This window comes from Rattus norvegicus, chromosome 13 (assembly GCF_036323735.1).
Source record: "Rattus norvegicus strain BN/NHsdMcwi chromosome 13, GRCr8, whole genome shotgun sequence".
NCBI classification, from domain to species: Eukaryota; Metazoa; Chordata; class Mammalia; order Rodentia; family Muridae; genus Rattus; species Rattus norvegicus.
In genome coordinates this window covers 19148195-19175491 of record NC_086031.1, presented here as the reverse complement: position 1 = coordinate 19175491, position 27297 = coordinate 19148195, and the positions used below count along the sequence as shown (strand labels likewise).

At 38.4% G+C, this 27297-nt stretch overlaps 1 protein-coding gene across 5 annotated transcripts in view; it reads right to left on the bottom strand.

The window, feature by feature from the left end:
- Cntnap5b (contactin associated protein family member 5B) overlaps window positions 1-27297 on the bottom strand; it is a 903457-nt gene that overhangs the window by 106220 nt on the left and 769940 nt on the right. For all 5 annotated transcript variants that reach the window (XM_063272213.1, XM_063272212.1, XM_017598777.3 and 2 more), the window contains one exon: window positions 10127-10366. In XM_063272213.1, coding sequence (XP_063128283.1) covers window positions 10127-10366 — 240 coding nt within the window. The remainder of the gene's footprint in view (window positions 1-10126; window positions 10367-27297) is intronic.

The following is a 27297-nucleotide window of genomic DNA, read 5'->3' as shown; positions in this document are numbered from 1 at the left end:
TGTTGGGTCTTTGTGTGGTTTAGGTATAAGAATAATTCTGGATTCATAGAAGGAATTCGGTAGTGCTCCATCCATTTCAATTTTGTGGAATAGTTTGGATAGTATTGGTATGAGGTCTTCTTTGTAGATCTGATATAATTCTGCACTAAACCCATTTTGACCTGGGCTCTTTTTTGTTGGGAGACCTTGAGTAACTGCGCCTATTTCATTAGGAGTTATGGGGTTGTTTAAATGGTTTATCTGTTCCTGATTTAACTTCGGTGCCGGGTATCTGTCCATTTCCTGCAGATTTTCAAGTTTTGTGGAATATAGGCTTTTGTAGTAGGATTTGATAATTTTTTGAATTTCTTCTGATGCTGTAGTTATGTCTCCCTTTTCATTTCTGATCTTGTTAATTTGGACACACTCTCTGTGTCCTCTCATTAGTCTGGCTAAGAGTTTAACTATCTTGTTGATTTTGGTTCTGTTGATTCTTTCTATTGTCCTTTTTGTTTCTACTTGGTTGATTTCAGCTCTGAGTTTGATTATTTCTGGGCTTCTAGTCCTCCTGGGTGTATTTGCTTCCTTTTGTTCTAGAGCTTTTAGGTGTGCTGTCAAGCTCCTGATATATGCTCTCTCCTGTTTCTTTCTGCAGGCACTCTTAGCTTTGAGTTTTCCTCTTAGCACAGCTTTCATTGTGTCCCATAAGTTTGGGTATGTTCTACCTTCATTTTCATTAAATTCTAAGAAGTCTTTAATTTCTTTCTTTATTTCTTCCTCGACCAGGTTATCATTGAGTAGAGCATTGTTCAACTTCCATGTATATGTGGGTGTTCTTCCCTTATTGTTATTGAAGACCAGCTTTAGCCCGTGTTTGTCTGATAGCAGGCATGGGATTATTTCTACCTTTCTGTATGTGTTGAGGCCTGTTTTATGACCAATTATATGGTCAATTTTGGAGAAAGTACCATGAGGAGCTGAAAAGAAGGTATATCCTTTTGCTTTAGGGTAGAATGTTCTATAAATATCTCTTAAGTCCATTTGGCTTATGACTTCTCTTAGTCTATCTATGTCTCTGTTTAATTTCTGTTTCCATGGTCTGTCCATTGATGAGAGTGGGGTGTTGAAATCTCCTACTATTATTGTGTGAGGTGCAATGTGTGTTTTGAGCTTTAGTAAGGTTTCTTTTACGTATGTAGGTGCCCTTGTATTTGGGGCATAGATATTTAAGATTGAGAGTTCATCTTGGTGGATTTTTCCTTTGATGAATATGAAGTGTCCTTCCTTATCTTTTTTGATGACTTTTAGTTGAAAATTGATTTTATTCGATATTAGAATGACTACTCCAGCTTGCTTCTTCCGACCATTTGCTTGGAAGTTGTTTTACAGCCTTTCACTCTGAGGTAGTGTCTGTCTTTATCTCTGAGGTGTGTTTCCTGTAGGCAGCAGAATGCAGGGTCTTTGTTGCATATCCAGTTTGTTAATCTATGTCTTTTTATTGGGGAGTTGAGACCATTGATGTTGAGAGACATTAAGGAATAGTGCTTATTGTTTCCTGTTATATTCAAATTTGGATGTGAAATTATGTTTGTGTACTTTTCTTCTCTTTGTTTTGTTGCCAATATGAATAGTTTCTTGCTTTTTCTAAGTTGTAGCTTGCCTCCTTATGTAGGGCTTTACCATTTATTATCCTTTGTAGTGCTGGATTAGTAGAAAGATATTGTGTAAATTTGGTTTGTCATGGAATATCTTGGTTTCTCCATCTATGTTAATTGAGAGTTTTGCAGGATACAGTAACATGGGATGGCCTTTGTGTTCTCTTAGGGTCTGAATGACATCTGTCCCAAAATAACAAGACCATTACCTAAAAGTTTCAAATGTGCGTGAAACCAAAAGTTTTTCTTCTAACTTACTTTATTTTCTGCCTCTATATATGTATACATGTTTAGGCACCTTTACAATTCCATGTGTTTACTCAAAATCTGTACCTAGGACAGCTCCAGAGAAGCAACCCACTTGTGCTCCAATCTACAAGGCCTGCATTTTCGTAGCCACAGATTGTTCCACAAACCTTTGTCAGCAAGAAACCGCCATATCTTTCAGTCTTTGATGAGCATCCGCATCCCAATTTTCTTAAGTTTCCAAAGGATGCAAGCTTTACCCCAGAGTCATCAGAAGAAGTTAAAGAACATTAGACCCATTTCTGCCTCACCATCACTAGTTCTTCACATTTAACTAAACCAAAATGTTGAAATGCTATCATTTCTTATTGGCTCTGCGCAAAAAAAAAAAAAAAAAAAAAAAATCTAGCAGCAGCCAGGTAGTAGCTTAGCTTGTTATAAGAAAAGTACTGATATGAGGCCCCTAACACATGTACAGCAGAGGACTACTGGGTCTGGTTTCAGCCAGAGAAAATACACATAGCCCTCAAGAGACTGGAGGCCCCAGGGAGTTTAGAGGTCAGGTGGGGTGGGTGGGATGAGAGACAGGGGGGAAGGGATGAGGAATGGGATGTGGAAGTCTGAGATTGGACCGGGAAGGGAATAAAATTTGGAGTGTAAAAATAAATAAAAATTTTTTAAAGGCAGAAAACATTTTGAAAAAAGAAAAAAAAGTTTGCACCACCTTTTCCGATTATGCCCCTCCCCCATCCTCCCATGTCCCCAGTCAGCCTCTTCCCCCTCTTTCTTTCTTCATTTCTCTTTTCTTTCTCTCCTTATCTTTTCCCTTTCCTCTGCTCTACCCGTTTCCAGGACCCTCTCCCTTCCTACCAATAAACCTCCTGTATGTTCATTCTATCACATGGCTTGATTGCTCAGGCTGATACCTTGGCAGGGCCCAGTAAGACACCTGGCCCACTCCATCATACCTCCATTTTTTATAAAACACAACAATAAGTAATGTGAGAAGAAAACCCACAGAATGGTAGGAGAAATTTGCATACTATATTTTTATAAGAACATATATTCAGAAGACAAATATAATTGTAACTAAATGGCAACAAGAATCACAATCTGCAAAAGGATTAGATACACAGTTTTTAAGAGAAGAACATTGAAATGCAGAGTAATTATCTGAAAGAATCTTCAGCATGACTAGTCATTAGGTATGTACACTCCAGAGCCATGGTATGGCACCATTTCCCATTTCCCATAAAGTAGGATGTATGCTGCAAGACAGGCATACACTAACTGCTGTGTGAGTGTACTGAAACACTGGTTCTGTCCTTTATGGTAAGGATGGAAAATATGCAACCCCCTTTGAAAAACAATTTGGCAGTTCCTCAAGAGATGAACCATAGAGCAACAAGATGACTCAGCAGGTATGTCCATGTGTCACTCACCAATCAAGTGCCTCAGTTTTATTCCCAATGCTACACAGTGAGGTTAGGTACAAATGCAAAACTTCCAAGCATTCCCCCAAAGGGGAGGACCAGAGACTTGGTCTATCCTAAGCTCAATTTGGACTCTAGGAGAATTTCTAGTGGAAAGCTCAATGATCATAGGCAGAATTCCCCAAAAACAGATTTCTGCTGGCTAGAGAGGGCCAGTTCCATCAACATATGTGGTTGTCTATCAAAGTCTTGTCTTATACCTATTATACATTTCAAACCCCACAGTAGCATCCTGGTCCACTGGTCCATTTTACTTGCTCTACAATCCTAGCTCTTTGGCTAATACAGATTAGAAAACTAGCAAGCAATCCTGTGACACACACACACCCTGCTCATGCCTCTTTTCTTCCCTTTTTTGTCCCTGCTGTTCCTTCCACATTTCCATGCCACTCTCCTACCCCTGCAGGAGAGACAGCACAGGCCCTGGTCAGCCCTGTCTGCTTCTTTTTCTCTCTTCTCTGGACTCTTCCCAATGTCTCTGTCTGTTCTCTCTCTCTTATCTACAATCAATAAAATTACACTCCCCCATGGGGCAGCCATTTCCATAGATTCTTCACTGTGCCTTCACTTACAGATGAAAGAAACAAAATTCTGAAATTGGTTCTCATCCATAGGATCACATGATACATATGGACCTCACAGTAGCTTCACACACCCTAGTGAATAAATACACTAAAAATCATTTTGAAACAAAATAAAGCATGCGCCCTTGTATACATGCACATGAATTTTCTTAGTAGTCTTATTCATAAATATCAGAAAATGGAGACATTCCAGGGATCATGAATAGATCAACAGGAAAGAAAACTGGGGAATACCCAGAAAATGCTTTGTCAAAAGAAATAAAAAAATTCCTATAACATGGATGAAGTGATAACATTATCTAATGGGAGAAAGATAATAAAAGTAGGGAACATGTGTTAGGGTTCTGTTATATGAGAATTCCTGGCTAGGCAGATTCAGAGACCAAAGGAGGAGTGGCCTGGAGGTGTTTGGGAAGGAGACTGTGAGTTGTGATGAGAATGTTAGAGCAACAGGAACTAGGGCAGCATACATTTTTTTAATACTATGAAAACCTGAAATTAATTTCTGTCAAATGTTTCCTTACAGTTATGCTGACTAACAAAGAGGGTGTACACACCTATGTCAGAATGAATGTCAGCCAGGACAAAAAGATTTACAAGGTCATACGGTCTAGCAGCCTGCTTCCCCTGCCCCCCAAACCCATCCCACTCCACCACTCCTGTCAATTAAAGCAAGCAGTAACCACACCAACACACTTTCCACCCAAGCCTTATGATTTAAGTAGCCACTTTTACATTTGGTATCCTGTCAGTGTTAACCTCCTCTGTGCCTTTGAGATGCAAATATACACCTTCCGGCAACCCCTGCCACTACCCCCTTCAATTTAACCGAGGGGAAAGCATAAAAACACACTTCTCACCTAGGCCTTAGGGAATTACAACAATTAACTGGAGGCTTTTAAGGCAGGTAGCCTTCCTCTGTTCCTTTGAGATGCAATAGACTGTTAAAAGCCTCTTAACGTTTTTTACAGTCAAGATTACTCTTAAGTACCTGAAGCCATCAAACCCATTCCAGTTCTGGGGTGGGGGTTTAGCCCACTTTGAGTACAGAGCACTCTCTGAATCACTGTACAGGAGATGTTTATCCTGAGAGCACATTTAGCTCTAAAGATCAAAACTATGTGAGTCTCAGATAAATGCATGCAATTGCACATCATTAGCTTAAAAGACTGAAAAATAATAAGCAAGGTTCAGAAAGACAAATATTGTGAACTCCCTCTCATATGATGAATATAGATCTGTCCCCACTTTCCTCCATATACATATAAAAGTTCCAGTCTTCCCCTCAGTAGCTTCCTTTTCTGCTTTTTTGAGGCAACTCTGCTTATTTAAATTGTGACAATATACATCTGAACTGGGAGCTGGGGGTGGGAGATGGAGGGTGGGACTTTGAATTTGAAGTGTTTCTAAAAGACTAATGAAAATCCCTAGGTACTTTCTCCAGCCTTCAACCCACTGCCTCAGGTCAAGGCCAGGCTAAGTTCCATTCTCCACCCACAGTTCTCCAGAAGAGTAAGAATATCCTTGAAAAACTGCAGATTGATAGTCACCTGATATTGTGGTCGCAGATAGAGTTGGAATGTGTGTTATATGCTTGCTAGCCAATAGATTCAAAAGAAACCTCTTGCATTTGCATTGAACTCCATTCTTATGTCTCACTTGGGGAGGGGAGGTCTCCCAGTAGTTAAGACTCACTTACATTAACAATAAAGGTTTTAAGCATGAACAAAATCAAAAAGCTACATAAGTAGAAGGATATTTTTATCATTCTTTTAAAGAATGAAATCTAAATAAGAACAAGCCCTAAGCAAAACAGCAAATCAAACAAATCAAAGGCACCATCCCTGAGTGCGATTGAGCATCACATGGCCTGAGCAATGGATCAGAGGCTAAGTGCTCTTCCTCCTCCAGAGCACTTTAATTTCATTCTTAGTGCCCTCTTAAACACCTAAAACCACCTGTATCATGAGTTTCAAGGAATCTGTTTCTCTCTTCTGGCCTCCTTTGGCTTCCTCACACTCATGGCATAAGTTTATATCAGAAACCTAAAAATGAAACTCAATCTTTACAAACAGTCTAAGAAAGTAGACTTTTCTGGAAAGCAGTTGGGCCATTGGTAGCATGTCTTTGAAGGAGATCCTGAGATCTCTACATCTGCCTGTCTCACTACTGCCTCACAAATGCTGTAAAAAATAGATTTTTCTTTGTCACATTCACTCATGATGAGGTCCCTTATCAACATGAAATCCAAATCAACAGAGCCAAGGATATGGGCTGAAATCTCTGAAATTATAAGCCTGAAGAAACACAGGAAACTTGCCCCCCATCTCTATAATCTCTTGCCCATGCATGGAGCCAGAGCAATTAGTATCCCCTTTCCCCCTTTCCCCAACATATGTGCCTTGGGCATTTGAAGAGGGAAGGCAAAAGGAGCCCAATCTAGCACCCAAATATTGCGAATATTGTGATACTTCTTTTGTGACAGCACTCTGCCAGTGCAGATGGGTCCGACCTTTGAACAAGGCAGGAGTTACTATCCTTGAAGTGATAAAGCCCACTCTTGAGCTATGAGAAAGAGGCAATTAAGTATCTCAGGCAGCTGTTACCACTTTAAAACACACATTGGTCTCTTCGCGGAAAAAGTTATTTCTTCCCAGGTCAAAAAGCTCTTTTTCCAGCTGCACAATTTTGCCTCCCTGTCTGAACTAATGCTATCAGGTTTGAAGGACAGCACTTCAATTTCCCCTACCCAATCACGTAATGACAGGGGTCAAGAGCCACACTTTATGCTTTGTATTTATCTCTATCTCTATCTCTATCTCTATCTCTACCTCTACCTCTACCTCTACCTCTACCTCTACCTCTACCTCTACCTCTACCTCTACCTCTACCTATACTATACCTATACCTATACCTATATCTATCTGTCTGTTTGTTTGTCTATCTAATTGATCTATCTATATCAAATCATTAGACTTAGGTGTTGTTCTCCTAACTGGAGCCGCAAGAAGGACAGTGAACCAGGTCAGGGCTCCCATAATAAAAACTCTTTGTATATTACATCAGTGTCACAATTTCTAGAGGTCTCCTGGGGTTCTAGCAAACTAAGCATAACAAGTCTAGAAGAACACTTCTTCCTTTTGTCATAGCACTACCAGGAATAGAAAGTTTGTAATTTGGCCAAGTACTAGTAATGGAAGACATTTCCTTAATTTTATTCTTGATATTTCACATGTTTAAAAACCTTATCCCTGACAAAGGGTGCTGCAGCATGAAGCAGAGAAGAGCACTGTAGCAGAGAACACCCTTCTGCTCAAGCACTCTATCTTGGCACATGGTTCTTCTTTTTAGTTTCACATCACTTTTCTCTGAGCCAAATGTCACGACAAATATATTATCCAGAAGGTCATCTTACACCCATTGCTTATGTGTGTGTGTGTGTGTGTGTGTATGTGTGTGTGTGTGTGTGTGTGTGTGTGTGTGTGTGTTGGGGGAGATCATTTAATTTTAATATAGAGGTAGAAATTAGAAACTGTGGAGTATGTAGGATACTTAAGAGGCTAGGGAGAATACATGTGCTTATTATCTTATGGATCAAAATGGTGAAAGTGTATTTTAACAGTTATGGCAGTATTGTCAAAATAAATACAAATGTTGCAGAAAAGAGAACCTATAAAAATGAGGTTGAACTTAAAGAATTGTTATGGGATGTTAAGAAGTACAGGCAGAGCCACTGTCCAAGTCCCTCCCACCATTAGAAGATTTTTGTCATAAATGCTACAATAAGCTGTTTATATACCTAAGTTTCTTGTCTGTTCCTCTGCATCTGTATGTGCTTCTGGTAATGATTGGACCACTCAAGGATGCACTCCAAATTTTGAGAGATTGGTAAGAGAGGTCTCTCCTTGTGAAAACTAAGAACATTTTTGTCTTCAAATTAGGTTAAAATGTATTTTCTTATTCTTTAAGAATGCCATATATTATGTCTTTGTTAGTTTTTCTCAATCTTGTCCCAGGTCAGGGTTAACCAGGGAGAGGAATCTTCAATAGAGAAATGCCTCCATCAGATTGTCCTGTAGAATAATCTATGGAAGACTTTTCTTAATGGTTGATATAGGAGGTCTCAGCCTACTGTTGGCAGTGCCATCCTTGGGCAAGTGGTCCCGAATTACCCAAGAAATCAGGACCAGGATGTCACAGCCAGCATGTCGTCAAGTATTCCTCCATTGTCTCTGCTACGGATCCTGCTTCTTGGTCCTTGATTTGGGTCATTGCTCTATCCTCTAATGAAAGATTGTTATGTCTAAGTCAAATAAGCCATTTTGCTCCCCTAAGTTCTTCTGTTCATAGTATTTATCACAGCAAGGAAGAGTACATTGAAATGGAAATTGAAAGGCTTACGGAATATTGTTTGGAAAGACCTGAACATGTTATTTTGGGGAGGATTGAAAAATTGTCTGATCAGAGTATACTTTGCTATCTGACATGAATCTGAAACATGATATTGAAAGCTAAGCTGATGATGGAGGCTAGGCTTTTACATTTCAGACAAAGGAGAGATTCTATCTTAAATGATCTTGTGATATATTGCAGTAACAATCTTTGGAGGAAATGTTATGTTTCTCTGAAATAACAGAAGCTAGTCAGCTGGACTTTAAAGACCAGTTGTGACTAATAAGAGTCCACCATTACTGAGGCAAAATATTTTTTGGGAAGTGTTTACTCATGATAAGCCCATCAAGCCATAATACAGAGAGACCAAAGCTAAATTTCTAGCTGGCACCAAGCTACATATAAGAATATTCCATATATAAGAATATATAAGAATATTCCAGACACTACTGGTTTTTGAGGTATGGAACTGCAGTAATGAAAAACTCATATAGACAAGCTAAAGTATGGCATCATGATAGGTCAGTAGAGGTCATTTTTGAAGGTATAACCTCAGTTACAGTAGAAACTCCAGAAATGGAGGGAGAAGATGAAGTTGGGCAGCATGTCGTAGTGTCACAAGCACAAAAGATAGTCCAGGAAGCATTTGGCTATGGTATAGTCTTCATTCTTTTAGAGATTCCAGAATTTTGGCACAACTGAGAAGGTAAGTAGCTGCAATGGGACAGAGCTGACCTGATTCTAGGAGAGGAGCCATCTGTACCACAGATTGCAGAGCCAGAGCAGTGAAAAAAGCTAGGCCACTGTAGGCAGTGCAGTATCTAGGCAAGTGGCTCTGGGTTGTGCAAAGAAACAGGGAGAGCAAGCTAATAGGAGCAAGCCCAGAAAGCAAGACTCCTAAGTAGACTTTACTTGCCCTCCTGTCTTGAGTTCCTGAGTTGTGATCTCTTGATGATACACTGTGCATATAAACCAGATAGACCCTGCCTCCCTGAGTGGATCTTGGCATTTGTCACAGCAGCAGAAAGCAAACCGAGATGCATATAATTTTTTTTGATCCTACCCCCTCCAAGTCCTTTCTCCCATGTATTTTCTCCTAACTTTGTGCTATTGATTGAGTGATCACAAATTGAGTCTAGTTAGTGATGACTTTATTGGCAAATGTGATTGTGCAATGTCTCTCTTTCTACTTCCATTTTTGGATAAGAAAAGACTGGGGTTAGCAAGGGTGAGAGAGAGAGAGAGAGAGAGAGAGAGAGAGAGAGAGAGAGAGAGAGAGAGAAGAGAGAGAGAGATCACAATGTTAAACAATGTTAAATCCAAGAAAGTGCTGGTGAGGGAGTGCTAGGGAGTGAGTGCTAACAACCTCATGCTGGAAATAACAAAGTGAAACAGTGAGTTTAATCACAAGCCTGGAAACTGTCTTTCAGTTTGTCCTCAAAGAAAATGTTGGTGTTTAAACATGTAATAATTTTTTTTAAAAATTGCACCTATCAGATATCCTTGCTTCCAGTTGAGAATCCCTATCCTGTATTGAGGCTAGACCACAGCACTTGAGGACATGAAGAACATTGTTTTGAAAATGCCTCATGGGTACTACAATTCCACACATAGGGGAAATGGTATAGATTGTGTGAAAGCATAGGTACCATTGACTTTAGGTAGTATATTACCTGCAGTAGCAATGGTGTGGACTGCCTAAGGGCACATAATCATTGACCATAGTTTTTTTATGCTATGGAACCAGATACACTAGTGGCATGTATGTCTGTCTTACCTTTCTGGCAGAAAGGTCCTTCATATGGAGACTTGGTACAGTCACAGGAGTAGCTATTATGCTTCTCCACACACTTTCCCCCATTGTGGCAGTTGTTTCCATAGCTGCTGCAATGACCTGGACAACCAGGTCTGACTCCAGAAGTGACCATTCCCCTCTCCTCCAGATCTATGTTCTGCCCATTCAAGTGTAGGGAACGGATGCATCCAAGAAAGCCTTTTTGTCTTGATGATGTTCCTCCTAATCGTGCAAAATAAAGGACAAACATGAAAAGTGTGATAGCTATAATACATATATGCAACTGATAGATCACAGAGTCTCTAAATGCCCCCTCTCCCATAAATCAGGACATATCTTGCTACGAACTTTTTTCCTAGACACAGTGAGATAGGCAGCTTATCCTCTTCCCTTTGTAGCTGCAAACAAGGGCTGCCTCTTCCCTATTAGCAGGACATTAGATAGCTTTGATGCCGATGATGTCTAGCATGTTGAATAAGGCATTTGGTATAAGACTAATCCCTGCCTCCTTGAAAATTTATAAGAACAAGATGATCCCTGTTTTGTTATTTGAAATAAGAGCTCATGATCATTTCTGGACCTGTCAGGCTTTAGTGGTCTTGATGCTGTTACTTTCCCAAAGAAACTCAACTGAAGCATAAGCTCATCCCAACTTCCTTCTCTGCACCTGTAACATTTTATCGCACGAAAATAACATCTTTGTGGCAACACTTATATGTAGTGCATTTGTCAGCTCTGCTAAATTTTTCATAAGATTGCAGTGAAAGAAATAAAGTTAAAGAAACTGGAAGTCAGGGCCATATTATTTAGTTGGTAGAGTGGTAGAGTGGTTGCCTGGCATTCATGAAGCCTGAGTTCAAATACCAGTACCATTAAATAAACTATGCATGCTGCATACAACAAGAATCTCAATATTCAAGATGTAAGGTTGAGAGATCAAAAGGTAAAGGTCTTCTTTGGCTACATAGAATGTTCAAAGTCAGCTTTGGATATGTGAAATCAAGTTTCAAAGAAAAATTGCCTTGAGAGAGGGAGAGACTAAGAGGGAAACGGAGCTCTTCTTAAAATGGTTAAGAATGAAAATTTACACAGTTATGGTCTCTGAACATGAATAAGATATGGGTTTTTATGTGGCTTACAGTGTCTTTCACTGGAAATCAAAGGTGTAGAGTCAGATTATCCTTTCTGGCAAATTTCAAAGAGAGCCTTTCAGTGAGCCTCAGAGACAAAACTGTAACATATTCCCTTGTGCTTATGTATAAGATGAAATTACCCTTCTGATGAGCTTCCTCATGAGAATAATTGTGTGGGATCAAGGCCACACAATCCTGACAGGCTCAGGAATTAGTGTGAGGAATTCTTAAGTCCAAAGAACAAAAAGGAAACATCTTGTTATAAATTTTCCAGGACACATGGATAAATCCTATAACAAATATCCTACTCATCATGCTACGACTATGCACTGGAAGAGGAAAAGAGAGGTGTTGGAATTCAACTCAATGTCACTCACTTGTTAGCAGAACTGACAATTGAATTCCTTTAGTTTAAGCTATTTGAACTATTATTCTATGTGTTTATAGTAAAGCTTACTGTAGGTCATGGAATAAGCGTGTTCAGTTACTGCTGTCCTTTGGGCCTTGAGTATTCACCTATTGCCAAGAATCATTAGGTGCATTATTTATTTATCAAGTCTAGTGTTTATCAATAAAAATCCTATTTAGTAGATAATATTTCTCAGTTTCCATTCAGAATTGGTCTGTAACATGACTTTCAGCTGAGACATCTGGAGGGGTCACACGAGACTTCAATAATCTCCATGAAGCATTAAACAAATTGAAACTTTCTCAATATTCTGTTCACATAGAAAACCTAGTATATCCCTTATGAATGAGAGTATATGTGCTAAGAGACAATAGGCACAGATAAATCTCATTAGCCTGGATATATTCAGTGCTGAGAATTCTGGGAGATTCCAGAAGATGTGGAGGGCCATTCTGGATTTAGAAAACAAGTACTTAGTGTTCAAACTGTGAGCTCTAGGTCATATCACAGATGAGTGAAGAGTTTGTATAAATTCTTGATTTCTGACAAATGTACTAATGTGAAAAAGAAGGAAGAGATGGAGAGAGAAGTAAAGAGGGGGAGAAGAAGGAGCAGGTGAAAATCTGTGGCAATAAACCACAAATCAATTCTTTCTGTATCTACTGGCTATCTTAACTGAGACTCATTCCTCTTTAACACCCTATGCTTCAACTCTATTATGGCTTTGTTTACAATAGCAGTTTTCAGCCTATGTGTAATGATCCCTTTGGGGGTGAACCAACTTTTCACAGGTCCCCATATCAGATATACTGCATATCAGATATTTACATTACAATTCATAACACTAGCAAAATTACAGTTATGAAGTAAGCTGAATATAACTTTAATGTCAGAACACCATGAATAATTAAAGGGTCACAGCATTAAGAATGTTGAGAAACACTAGTATAGAAACTAATTATATCCACATGTGTTCCTATCAAGGTAGATAGAATAGGCATACACGTTTTGCTTTCTTACACAAGAAATAGGTTGACAAGGGAAATAAACTCAAAACCTGGTGTTGGTGAGACAGGGCACAAGTTATTGTTAGGGGAGGTGTCAAAGACTCTTCTCAGAACTCTACATGCTCTGGTATACACGTGATCACATGCACTCATATGTGTATCCAAATATATATGCATATACACAGAGATAAAAAATACACATGTACACATGGAAGGGGAGAATTAAGTTGAAGGTATGATAGAATAAATGCTGCCATGAGAAAATAACAAACAGTGTAGATAGTTAGAAATGGAATGATAGTTAAAATATACCTTTCTTAACCCCTCCTATGTATGTTGGGGTTTGAGTAAAAATAGCTTCCTTAAGCTTAAGTCTTCATGCTCTTCCCTAGTTGGTAGAACTCTCTAGGAAAAAATTAGGAGGTATGATCTTGTTGGAGATGGTGTGTCACTTGAGTCTGGCTCGGAGGTTTCAAAAGTCACATAGCTCTCCGTGCCTCATTCTTATTATCAAGACATAGGTTTGGCAATTGCTTTGGGTAATGCCTGCCTTGCTGTTGCCATGGTTCCTACCATGATGGTTATGACTCTAACTCTCTGCAATCATGAACACAAATTAAGCAATTTTTGTCAAAATGTTTTATCAGATCTAAGACACCAGTTTACCTTATGCGTTTACCAGGCTAGTATATATATATGACATTCACTGCTTGAGTCAAAAGAATAAAAATGTACATTACTGAGGCACAAGGCAACTTTTTTATTCTGAAAAAAAAATAACATAACAAGATTGTTTCCAGTCATGAGAAAAATGCAATCCAAGAGACCAAATCTCAATTACATTGTCATGTCTGTATCAACTCCTGTGAGTAAGTCTCCTTTATCCACAAAATAAATAATTTCCACATATAATCTGATAATAACGGAAAGCCCATTATTTCTTTTCTGTGTATTATATACAAAATATATGGGAAGATTTATGGAGTTTAATATTTGTTTCTGTTTCTCATACTCTGTAGCCACTTCCCTTCACAGATTTGAATAACTTTTCCTATATCTTGTTAGTATCATTTTTCCCCTAGCAGAGATGGCAAATGCAACATCTATTGCACACTTTCTTTTGTATGGCTTAGTCAACAAGTTTATAAATGAAGGATTGCAGGGGCAATTTCTCAGGTAAAAATTAACTTCTCAACGTAGAGACTTACAAAATTCATTGTGATTTTCCCTAGACAAGAACCTCATGTCCTGTCAGATGCTGACAGAGCCAAATGAAATGAGACATTGTGTATTACCTTGCACAGTGAATAAAGCTATATTTTTACCTGTTTGTGTTTTATTTTTACCAAGAAGAAAATTTTATAGAACAGATTATTTTATTGTGAAGAATACACAGATTAGCTAAATGTTAGATAATTTTATGATGGCACTTACCATCATCATAATATATGCATGTGTGCACATCTCTATATGTATACACATACAGAAACACATACACTGAGCCAAACCTACACATACAACGGCACATGAATATACATGTATACAGAGAGAAAACACAAGCATAGATGCACACTTAAATCTATAGGTTTAGAGAGATATCATAAACACATATACATACATACTACACATGCACACAGAGACAACACAAACATATTGTACAAATACATGTACATGGACACAGAGAGACACAGGAACATGCAGTATTAAATGACAAGTTACAATAGTCAGTTTTCTCCTTCTACCATGTAGGTTCTGGGAATTGAAATGAGGTTGTCAGGCTTGGCAGCAAGTGCCTGTATCTAATGTTAAGATTCTATCTCCATGTTGCCAATTTTTAAAAGAAAATAACATTTGCAAAATTCCAGTGTATCTTTCAATGACAAATCAGATGACAGTGTGCCTGCTTTCTTGCTGCCTTTTTTCCATACCCCGCCCACATTTGCTGACTCTGCACATGCATATTTCTGCTGTCATAGTAATATATTTTCTGATATCTTAATTTGAATTTTGTCTTACTTCAGATGTTGAGTAGCCATTTTTGCAAATTTTAGCATTCCTTCTTAGGAAGGCTTATTAAGACTGGTGACATAAACAAAATTTATACTATTCAGAAAGTATTCATATGTACCTCCCAAAGGTTATCAGAGTAATAACAATTATACAAACAGAATATCCTTTATCCCCTACTCCCCATTCCCAAAATGTGTGTAAGTGGTACAGGGACATGAGCAAATCAGCTTTTGTGAGTCATATTCTAGGCCAAAATGAACTGTCAGTGAGGCAGCTACCTGACTCAACCATGTTACTGTGAACATGCCTCATCTATAGTCATATAAGAAACAGTAAATTATATTTCTTAATAAGGGAGTGTTAAGTGCAATTGCTTTCGTGCTTTGTAGTTTTTTGTCCTGTCTAGGATCATAATTTACAGTTAATTGTATACATCTCTCAGAGAAAATTCACACAACCATTTACTACACAGTTAGAAAAATGAAAAGCATAGCTTTATTCTTAGAGTAGTTTGCAGCTTTTCTTTAAAGTCTCAATCTTGATTTGTGTTGCCTGAGATTCAGAGTAATTCCATTATCTTTTAGCATAGTCATTTCAAGCATGCTCGTGTTATACTAGACTTTCCAAGTTCATATAATTCTCAATGAATGAGAAAGTGCCCTTTAGTCCACAAAGTGAAGAAATCAACTTCAGAAAGGTTTCTATAGCTATAGTCAGGACCCAAACAAACTTTCCATCAAATAACTGGTATGAAAAAAGTTCTAGGGACTGGCAACACTTCAGAGGATTCCCACCGCTAAGAGCTGAGATATTATAATAAATAATTGAGACTAATACCACAAGAAAGAGAATCTAACTTCATCTGCTTCTTTTTGACATGGACTGCTATTCTAAGAAATACACACCCATTCATCATTCTCTTGGCTTCTGACATCAATCATCTTCACAAAAAAGGCCATTGGTTGGATGGTGTAGCTAAAAGTAAATTGCTATGGCATACCTCATTTGCAAAGATATAAGGTGAATTCAGTAGAATAATGGTTCCTTGAATTGAGTAAAAATCACCTCCTACATTTCAAACCTAAGTTTTATCAGCAGATAGTAAAATTGATCACCAATACAGTGAGTTGTATAAGCATGTGGATGGGACTGAAACTGACATATTGATAGAATTGTAGCCAAGGTCAATTTAAGAAGCATGCTCATTTCTGTTATGCTTCTTTCTCTATTGATTCCCATATTAGAAATTATTGTGTTTTACTGAGTTTGTCTTGAAATTAGAAAAGGGAGAAAAATTTGGTGGATGCAATCTTTGATTGTTGCCTTGTGTCTCACAGTTTAGAGTTCAACGACAGGTACATTTTCAAATGTCATCTCCTGAAAGGCAATTGAAGTCACACTATTTCCATTTTAGTTTAATTTATTTGATCAACAAATGAATGATTGGGTGAGTGAGTTAATGAGTGATTGACTGAATGCATGATTTGTTTAATTTTTCCCCTTGTTTCCTGTTCAGTTTGTGTGATAAATTTTCCATCAAAACAACAGGGAAGAATAAGGAAGGGGAGGGGGGAGGGGGATGTTTGCCCGGAAACCGGGAAAGGGAATAACACTCGAAATGTATATAAGAAATACTCAAGTTAATAAAAAAAAAAAAAAAAGGGAAAAAAAAAAAAACCTACAGAAATTAATATGTTCTGGGATTATAAGGCCTATTTGACCCTTCTACAGTGAAATAAAATTATATGTGTGTGTGAAAAAAAAAAAAAAAAAAAAAAAAAAAAAAAAAAAAAACAACAGGGAAGAAAAGTCTTATTCAGTTTTTATAATTCCAGGATAGATTCTATCACAAGAGAAAGTCGAGGCTGGAACTGGAAGCAACTCCTCACATCTACAATGAGAAGAGAAAGAGAATGAATACTGGTAGGTTTACTTTCAACTCACCTTCACCTATCTTATTAAGAGGGAAGAACGGACAGATGTCCATGGCCTCTAGAGAGTGGGCTTTATGTCTGTATCGCTGAAGAAGCCCAGGAGTCTCCCTTTCTCATAGTCTCCTTTAGCTCCCTTGCAGACTGCACTGAATGGGCAAAATATGACTCTGATTAAACGAAAATGAGTACATCAACAGATTTTCTGTTGCTATGGTTCATCTCGTTACTCCTCATTCTTCCTTTCCATTTTTCTTCATTGCCTTACTTCTTTCTTCCCTCCTGTCTTTTTTCTATCTTTGAATATTCATATTTTCTATATGAATTACTTTGCCCCAAGCAAGTAAACAGCCTAAAGAAGCCTAATATATGTCATAGTAAATCTTAATTGTTAACTTGACTGATGTAGAATTCCATAGGAGCCAATCCTCTGATGTGTTTGAGGGATTTCTAGATTGTATGAATTGAGGTGGGAAGGGTCATACTGAAAGTGGATGGCACCATTTTCATTGGTTTCTTTCCTGGACTGAAAAAGAAGGGGTGGGGGTTTGGGGACAGAGACATAAGCACAGCATACATCTCCCTCTGCATCGTGATTAGGGTTGCAATGTAACCAGCTAATTTTATGCAGCTCAACAGCCTGCATGAAAGGAAATTTTAAAAAAAAGAAAAGAAACAGGAGAAAACAACAGCATAAATGAGACTCATAGTCATCTTCATAAGTATTCAATGTATATCTGAAATGATGCCACACCCAACTGAGAAAATGTGAGACTTTTCTCTACACATTGATCTATGCACACAGGAGTGACACATGCAGGGTGTAGACCCCTTTCAGTCTTGAACTTTATTCTATTCAATGGCAAAGACAATTTTATCCTTATGCCAGCTACTTCTCTACCAAAGTCTCATCCAGAATACTAATTCGCAGCACAAGGGTGAGATGAGACATTCAGACCTCCAGGATTCATATGGCACATGGAAGGTTTGTCTTGGCAGCCACCTGTACTATTATCACTCAGGAGACAAAAACAGCATGCTCCAGGGGGAAATTAGACTAACTACACAAGCCAAATCACTTGTTCAACAAGAAACATTTACTCAGTAATGAGGTACAAATTATGAAGGAATAATCTTGATAGCATCCTCTGTCCTCTTGATGTTTTCTGGGACTCTATCATGGAAGGACTCATTGGTTAGTACTTTACATGTGATGACATTGAAGAAACAATGCCTTGCCAGGAGGTATTTCTTTTATAAGATGCAGCCTATGCCTGATACAAAGAAAGATATCATGACCACAGAAAATGATCCAATGCTCAAAACGCTGCAAGACACTTTACTTGATTTGTAAGTCCTCCCATGGCTAAAGGTGTCTGAACAGGCATCAGTTCTCAATTGATGTCTTACTGAATCTATTCCAGTAAAGACACACACACAAGACTAATGACAATTTGTACTGCCTAAATAAAATGCCTCAACATTTCTGAGTGATGAAGAACACAGATCTTCATTTTTGTTGATGGTTAATTTTGCAAATTTGAAATAATATAGAGTCACTTTTTAAGAAATTCTCAATGAGATATTGAGTAGATTAAGCTGGCTATGTGCAACGCTAAGGGGTAAGCCTGATTAACCCTTGTATGTGAGGGGTGCAACATAAAGGTAAGTGGCACTATTCTTTGGTTGTAGATCATAAACTATATAAAAGAGAAGATGAGCTGAGAGTAAACATGCATGTACTCTCTCTCTCTGTTCTTGTCTGTAGATATAAGAAGTTGCTTTAAGTTCCTCTCTCTACCTGTTGATGAACTCTAATCTGGAACTGTAAATTGAATAAGCCCTTTCTTCCTTGTTGATTTTGTTGGGATATTTTATCACAGAAACTAAACAAGAAACTAGTGAAATGTCTAAGCAAGATATTGATCTATATATTGCCCAGATGAATTGAAAAAAATGGAAATATTGGGACTTCAGTGGCCTTTGTTCAGTTGACATTTGTAAATATAATTCTCATAGAACTTTAAACAGTAACACATAAAAAAATTAAAAAGACAAAAAACAAAAACAAAAGCAAAACTATGATGACCTCCACTAGCATTTTTCCCCTTTCCAGTTTCATCACGGCAAACTCAAATAAAATACAGTAATTTCACTGAAAAGAGAAGAATAACAAAAAGAGGCATGTTCCATTGACTGAACATGGATAAAACTTGTCTCTTACAATCCAATCCACATGCTTGAATAACTCACTGCATGTATTGTCAATACAAATGTGTGGTGATTAAAACAAAACAAAACAGAACAACAACAACAAAAAAAAACTGACAAAAACACTGCTGCCTCTTTCACTTTTAACTTGCAGGAGTCTCATCTAATATCTCTTCTTGCAATAGTCACATAGTTATGAGCTTGTAAAAAACAGTCCTTTAGATTCTGCTTCAGGCATAGAAATTCATCACTACTACCTGAACATAAATTAGACTTTCACATGAAAATTGTGAAAATACAAGAACAGATGCCACCAAAAAGAGATATTAAGTCTTAATGAATTGCAAACTTCCTCTAAAGATATGATATTTAAATAGAACTAACACAGTTCTATATAATTTTTAATTAAAATTTTGGTATTTTATTAATTAATGGAGTTATTAATTAAGAAAAGGACACATAATCATAAGAAGGTTTTAAATCACTTAGTCTCAGTCTTTTTTTATCCCTCCCCCTCCCATTCTTAATGGGTGTTCCCCTCCCCATCCTCCCCCCATTGCCGCCCTCCCCCCAACAATCTAGTTCACTGGGGGTTCAGTCTTAGCAGGACCCAGGGCTTCCCCTTCCACTGGTGCTCTTACTAGGATATTCATTGCTACCTATGAGGTCAGAGTCCAGGGTCAGACAATGTATGGTCTTTAGGCAGTGGCTTAGTCTCTGGAAGCTCTGGTTGCTTGGCATTGTTGTTCAAATGGGGTCTCGAGCCCCTTCAAGCTCTTCCAGTTCTTTCTCTGATTCCTTTAATGTGGGTCCTATTCTCAGTTCAGAGGTTTGCTGCTGGCATTCGCCTCTGCATTTGCTGTATTCTGGCTGTGTCTCTCAGGAGATTCTAAATCCACTTCCTATCAGCCTGCCCTTCTTTACCTCATCCATCATGTCTAATTGGATGGCTGTATATGTATGGGCCACATGTGGGGCAGGCTCTGAATGGGTGTTCCTTCAGTCTCTGTTTTAATCTTTGCCTCTCTCTTCCCTGCCAAGGGTATACTTGTTCCCCTTTTAAAGAAGGAGTGAAGCATTCACATTTTGATTATCTGTCTTGAGTTTCACTTGTTCTAGGCATGTAGGGTAATTCAAGAATTTGGGTTAATAGCCACTTATCAATGAGTGCATACCATGTGTGTTTTTCTGTGATTGGGTTACCTCACTCAGGATGATATTTTCCACTTCCAACCATTTGCCTACGAATTTCATAAAGGCATTGTTTTTGATAGCTGAGTAATATTCCATTGTGTAGATGTACCATATTTTCTGTATCCATTACTCTGTTAAAGGGCATCTGTGTTCTTTCCAGCTTCTGGCTATTTTAAATAAGGCTGAGATGAACATAGTGGAGCACGTGTCTTTTTTCTATGTTGGGGCATCTTGTGGGTATATGCCCAAGAGAGGTATAGCAGGATCCTCAGGCAGTTCAATGTCCAATTTTCTGAGGAACCTCCAGACTGATTTCCAGAATGGTTGTACCAGTCTGCAATCCCACCAACAATTCAGGAGTGTTCCTCTTTCTCCGCATCCTCCCAGCATCTGTTGTCACCTGAGTTTTTGATCTTAGCCATTCTCACTGGTGTGAGGTGAAATCTCAGGGTTGTTTTGATTTGCATTTCCCTCATGACTAAAGATGTTGAACATTTCTTAAGGTGTTTCTCAGCGATTCGGCATTCCTCAGCTGTGAATTCTTTGTTTAGTGCTGAACCCCATTTTTTAATAGGGTTATTTGTCTCCCTGCGGTCTAACTTTTTGAGTTCTTTGTATATTTTGGATATAAGGCCTCTATCTGTTGTAGGATTGGTAAAGATCTTTTCCCAATCTGTTGGCTGCCATTTTGTCCTAACCACAGTGTCCTTTGCCTTACAGAAGCTTTGCAGTTTTATGAGATCCCTTTTGTCAATTCTTGATCTTAGAGCATAAGCCATTGGTGTTTTGTTCAGGAAATTTTTTCCAGTGCCCATGTGTTCCAGATGCTTCCTTAGTTTTTCTTCTATTAGTTTGAGTGTATCTGGTTTGATGTGGAGGTACTTGATCCACTTGGACTTAAGCTTTGTACAGGGTGATAAGCATGGATCGATCTGCATTCTTCTACATGTTGACCTCCAGTAGAACCAGCACCATTTGCTGAAAATGCTATCTTTTTTCATGGATGGTTTTGGCTTCTTTGTCAAAAATCAAGTGCCATAGGTGAGTGGGTTCATTTCTGGGTCTTCAATTCTATTCCATTGGTCTATCTGTCTGTCTCTGTACCAATACCATACAGTTTTTATCACTATTGCTCTGTAATACTGCTTGAGTTCAGGGATAGTGATTCCCCCTGAAGTCCTTTTATGGTTGAGGATAGTTTTAGCTATTTTGGGTTTTTGTTATTCCAGATGAATTTGCAAATTTTTCTGTATAACACTTTGAAGAATTGGATTGGTATTTTGATGGGGATTACACTGAGTCTGTAGATCGCTTTTGGTAAAATGGCCATTTTCACTATATTACTCCTGCCAATCCATGAGCATGGGAGATCTTTCCATCTTGTGAGGTCTTTTTTAATTTCTTTCTTCAGAGTCTTGAAGTTCTTATTGTACAGATCTTTTACTTGCTTGGTTAAAGTCACACCGAGGTACTTTATATTATTTGGGTCTATTATGAAGGGTGTCCTTTCCCTAATTTCTTTCTGGGTTTGTTTCTCTTTTGTGTAGAGGAAGGCTACTGATTTATTTGAGTTAATTTTATACCCAGCCAGTTTGCTGAAGTTGTTTATCAGCTTTAGTAGTTCTGTGGTGGAACTTTTGGGATCACTTAAATATATTATCATATCATCTGCAAATAGTGATATTTTGACCTCTTCTTTTCCGATCTGTATCCCCTTGACCTACTTTAGTTGTCTGATTGCTCGGGCTAGAACTTCAAGAACTATATTGAATAAGTAGGGAGAGAGTGGGCAGCCTTGTTTAGTCCCTGATTTTAGTGGGATCGCTTCAAGTTTCTCTCCATTTAGTTTAATATTAGCAACTGGTTTGCTGTTCATGGCTTTTACTATGCTTAGGTATGGGCCTTGAATTCCTATTCTTTCCAGGACTTTTATCATGAAGGGGTGTTGAATTTTGACAAATGATTTCTCAGCATCTAATGAAATGATCATATGGTTTTGTTCTTTCAGTTTGTTTATGTAATGGATCACCTTCATGGTTTTCCTTACATTAAACCATCCCTGCATGCCTGGGATGAAGCCTACTTGATCATGGTGGATGATTGTTTTGATGTACTCTTGTATTCGGTTGCCCAGAATTTAATTGAGTACTTTTGTATCGATATTCATAAGAGAAATTGGTCTGAAGTTCTCTTTCTGTGTTGCGTCTTTGTGTTGTTTTGGTATAAGAGTAATTGTGGCTTCATAGAAGGAATTCGGTAGTGCTCCATCTGTTTCAATTTTGTGGAATGCTTTGGATAATATTGGTATTAGGTCTTCTATGAGGGTCTGATAGGATTCTGCTCTAAACCAGTCTGGACCTGGGCTCTTTTTGGTTGGGAGACCTTTAATGACTGCTTCTATTTCCTTAGGAGTTATGGGGTTGTTCAACTGGTTCATCTGTTCCTGATTTAACTTTGGTACCTGGTATCTGTCTAGGAAATTGTTCATTTCCTGTACATTTTTCAAGTTTTGTTGAATATAGGCTTTTATAGTAAGATCTGATGATTTTTTGAATTTCCTCTGAATCTGTAGTTATGCCTCCCTTTTCATTTCTGATTTTGTTAATTTGGACACACTCTCTGTGTCCTATCGTTAGTCTGGCTAAGGGTTTTTCTATCTTGTTGATTTTCTCAAAGAACCAACTTTTGGTTCTCTTGATTCTTTCTATGGTCCTTGTTGTTTCTCCTTGGTTGATTTCAGCTCTGAGTTTGATTATTTCCTGTCTTCTACTCCTCCTGGGTGTATTTGCTTCTTTTTGTTCTAGAGCTTTTAGGTGTGCTGTCAAGCTGCTGACACATGCTCTTTCCTGTTTCTTTCTGCAGGCACTCAGCGCTATGAGTTTTCCTCTTAGCACAGCTTTATTGTATCCCATAAGTTTGGGTATGTTGTACCTTCATTTTCATTAAACTCTAAGAAGTCTTTAATTTCTTTCTTTGTTTCTTCCTTGACCAGGTTATCATTGAGTAGAGCATTGCTCAATATCCACGTATATGTGGGCCTTCTTCCCTTATTGTTATTGAAGACCAGATTTAGGCCCTGGTGGTCTGATAGCACGCATGGGATTAATTCTATGTTTCTGTACCTTTTGAGTCCCGTTTTTTGACCAATTATATGGTCAATTATAGAGAAAGTACCATGAGGAGCTGAGAAGAAGGTATATCCTTTTGCTTTAAGACAGTATGTTCTATAAATATCTGTTAAGTCCATTTGGCTCATGACTTCTCTTAGTCTGTCTACGTCTTTGTTTAATTTCTGTTTCCATGATATGTCCATTGATGAGAGTGGGGTGTTGACATCTCCTACTATTATTGTGTGAGGTGCAATGTGTGTTTTGAGCCTCAGTAAGGTTTCTTTTACGTGTGTAGGTCCCCTTGTATTTGGGGCATAGATATTTAGGATTGAGAGTTCATCAAGGTGGATTTTTCCTTTGATGAAGATGAAGTGTCCTTCCTTATCTTTTTTGATGACTTTTAGTTGAAAATTGATTTTATTTGATATTAGAATGGCTACTCCAGCTTGCTTCTTCTGACCATTTGCTTGGAAAGTTGTTTTCTAGCCTTTCACTCTGAGATAGTGTCTGTCTTTGTCTCTGAGGTGTGTTTCCTGTAGGAAGCAGAATGCAGGGTTCTCGTTGCGTATCCAGTTTTTTAATCTATGTCTTTTTATTGGGGAGTTGAGACCATTGATGTTGAGAGCTATTAAGGAATAGTGATTTTTTGCTTCCTGTTATATTCATATTTGTATATGAGGTTATGTTTGTGTGCTTTTCTTCTCTTTGTTTTGTTGCCAAGATGATTAGTTTCTTGCTTCTTCTAGGGTATAGCTTGCCTCCTTATGTTGGGCTTTACCATTTCCTATCCTTTGTAGTGCTGGATTTGTACAAAGATATTGTGTAAATTTGGTCTTGTCATGGAATATCTTGGTTTCTCCATCTATGTTAATTGAGAGTTTTGCAGGATACATTAACCTGGGCTGGCATTTGTGTTTGTTTAGGGTCTGGATGACATCTCTCCAGTATCTTCCGGCTTTCATAGTCTCTGGCGAAAAGTCTGTTGTGATTCTGATAGGTCTGCCTTTATTTGTTACTTGACCTTTTCCCCTTACTGCTATTAATATTCTTTCTTTATTTTGTGCATTTGGTTCTTTGACTATTATGTGTTGGGAGGTGTTTCTTTTCTGGTCCAATCTATTTGGAGTTCTGTAGGCTTTTTGTATGCCTATGGGTATCACTTTTTTTACCTTAGGGGAGTTTTCTTCTATGATTTTGTTGAAGATATTTACTGGTCCTTTGAGCTGGGAGTCTTCACTCTCTTCCATACCTAGTATCCTTAGGTTTGATCTTCTCATTGAGTCCTGGGTTTCCTGTATGTTTTGGACCTGTTGCTTTTTCCAGCTTTACATTATCTTTGACTGTTGAGTGGATGATTTCTATGGAATCTTCTGCTCCTGAGATTCTCTCTTCCATCTCTTGTATTCTGTTGGTGAAACTCGTATCTACAGCTCCTTGTCTCTTCTTTTGGTTTTCTATATCCAGGGTTGTTTCCATGTGTTCTTTCTTGATTGCTTCTATCCTGTTTTCCTGGAATTCTTTCAGGGATTTTTGCGATTCCTCTCTGTGGGCTTCTACTTGTTTATTAATATTTTCCTGTGTTTCTCTAAGGGAGTTCTTCACATCTTTCTTGAAGTCCTCAAGCATCATGATCAAATATGATTTTGAAACTAGATCTTGCTTTTCTGGTGTGTTTGGATATTCCGTGTTTGCTTTGGTGAGAGAATTGGGCTCAGATGGTGCCATGTAGTCTTGGTTTCTGTTGCTTAGGTTCCTGTGCTTGCCTTTCGCCATCAGATTATCTCTAGTGTTACTTTGTTCTGCTATTTCTGACAGTGGCTAGACTGTCCTATAAGCCTATGTGTCAGGAGTGCTGTAGACCTGTTTTCCTGTTTTCTTTCTGCCAGTTATGGGGACAGAGTGTTTTGCTTTTGGGCGTGTAGTTTTTCCTATCTACAGGTCTTCAGTTCTTCCTGGGGGCCTGTGTCTTGAGTTCATCAGGCAGGTCATTTGCAGCAGAAAAGTTGGTCTTACCTGTGGTCCTGAGGCTCAAGTTTGCTCGTGGGGTATTGCTTATGAGCTCTTTATGGCGGCCGCAACCAGGAAGATCTTCGCAGCCCTTTTCGGGAGCTTCTGTGCACCAGAGTTCCAGATGGCATTTGGTGTTTTCCTCTGGAATCAGTAATGTGTGCAGAGTGCAGTCTCTTCTGGTTTCCTAGGCGTGTCTGCCTCTCTGAAGGTTTAGCTCTCCCTCCCACATGATTTGGGTGCAGAGAACTTTTTATCAGGTCGGTCGCTTCAGGTTCCGGCGGTGTCTCAGATGCAGTGGATTTCCTGCTCCTGTGCCCTTATCCAAGGGAACCCAGAGGCCGTAAACAGTTTCCTCTTGAGCCAGGGATGTTGGCAGAGGTGGGCAGTGTTGGTGGTCTCTTCTACTCTGCAGTCTCAGGAGTGCCCACCTGATCAGGCGGTGAGGGCTCTCTCCCACGGGGTTTGATCAATTTTTGATTATATGTAAACTAATGCTAATGAAGATACCTTTATGGTCCATAATGACAATCCCATGTTCCTACATTCTGGTATCTCTTTTCACTTGGCAAGAATGTTTTCAGTGATAATATGCTAAAATACAAAAATTATATTAGAGAAAATAAAAAAACAAATAAGAAATATACATGAAAAGGAGACAGAGCTGTATAGCAGATGATGAGTATGGGTGTTGGCAGAAAACAAAGGTGAAGAAAGATTTATACACGGTTAATCTGTAATTTATTTAAAGGTCTTTCTAAGCATCCAGCTTCAAGGTTTACACAAAAGTGCACAGCTTTAGTTCTTACAGCATTATGTAATGTCATCATTCAAAATCCCCACTTTTCTTTAAAGTTTTGCTTTGGTTTAAACAGTTCTGCAATTCATTTTTTCAAATTATTGTTTTCTATAATAGAATGCAAAGATTTGCATTATTTTCAGAACTGGACTAAAATATTCCCCACATGCTCACACATGTGCACACACATGATGTACACACATTGACACACATCACATAAGCACCATAAAATACAGCTACTTTTTTTAGTTCATATTTTCACTTCTACTATCAGAAAAGAATGTGTGAATAGAATTCGCTTTCTATGACTATATATGGTGGAAATGAGGGAGGGAGAAGAAAGGAGGAGATTGGGAAATAAAAGAAGGAAAATGTTCAGAACATGACTTCTGCTTCTATCCATTCCCAACATTATCACTGGCTACCTATTCGGAGAATATAATGGTGCTCTTGCTGAGTCTCAGTGGGGAAAGGGGCAGTTGAAGGTATCTGCTTAGAGACTAGGCTGCTTCTCTGTGCAAAAGCAAGCCAACTCTACATTTGTGTTTCTGTAGAATAGCAAACTATCCCCATATTTTAAGATTGTCAGAGTTCAAGATATAGCCCATTTGATAGACTAATTACATCATATACATGAAGCACTAGGTTTGATCACAAGCACTGCTTAAATCAGGCATGGTGCTGAATAGTTGCCAACCCAGTTTTTCTACAATTGGAGGTAGTGTTTATCTCCAAACACCTAATATCAATTACTAAGAAGAAAATGCTCCATTGAGTAACTTACAGGCCAAATATTTGGTGGCATTTTCTCAATTGAGGTTTCCTCTTTCAAGGATGTGTTCCTCTTTCATTGTGATGTGATGACATCAAACTAGCCAGCACATTATCCAGTGTTTACTATTGTAAACTGAAGTTAATTAGTTTAGTCAAACTCTTTGATCACCTTGTTAAGAATAGTTACCAGGAGTTACCAAAACTCTCTGTACCTAGATCCATATGATAGTATACAAGTCTACAGGAGTGAAGACACTTATAGGAGGGTCAAGCCACAGTCAGGGAGAGTAAGACAAGCTAACACCAGAGAATATGTGATGGCAAGAGGCAAGCACAGGAAGCTAAGCAACAGAAACAAAGACTATTTGGATTCATCAGAGTCCAGTTCTCCTACCAAATCAAATACTGGATATCCAAACACAGCAGAAAAGCAAGATTTGTATTTAAAATTGCATTGCATGATGATGATGGATAACTTTAAGAAGGATGTAAATAAATCCCTTAAAAAATATAGGACAACACTGGTATACAAGTAGAAGGCCTTAAAGAGGAAAGAAAAAACTCCCTT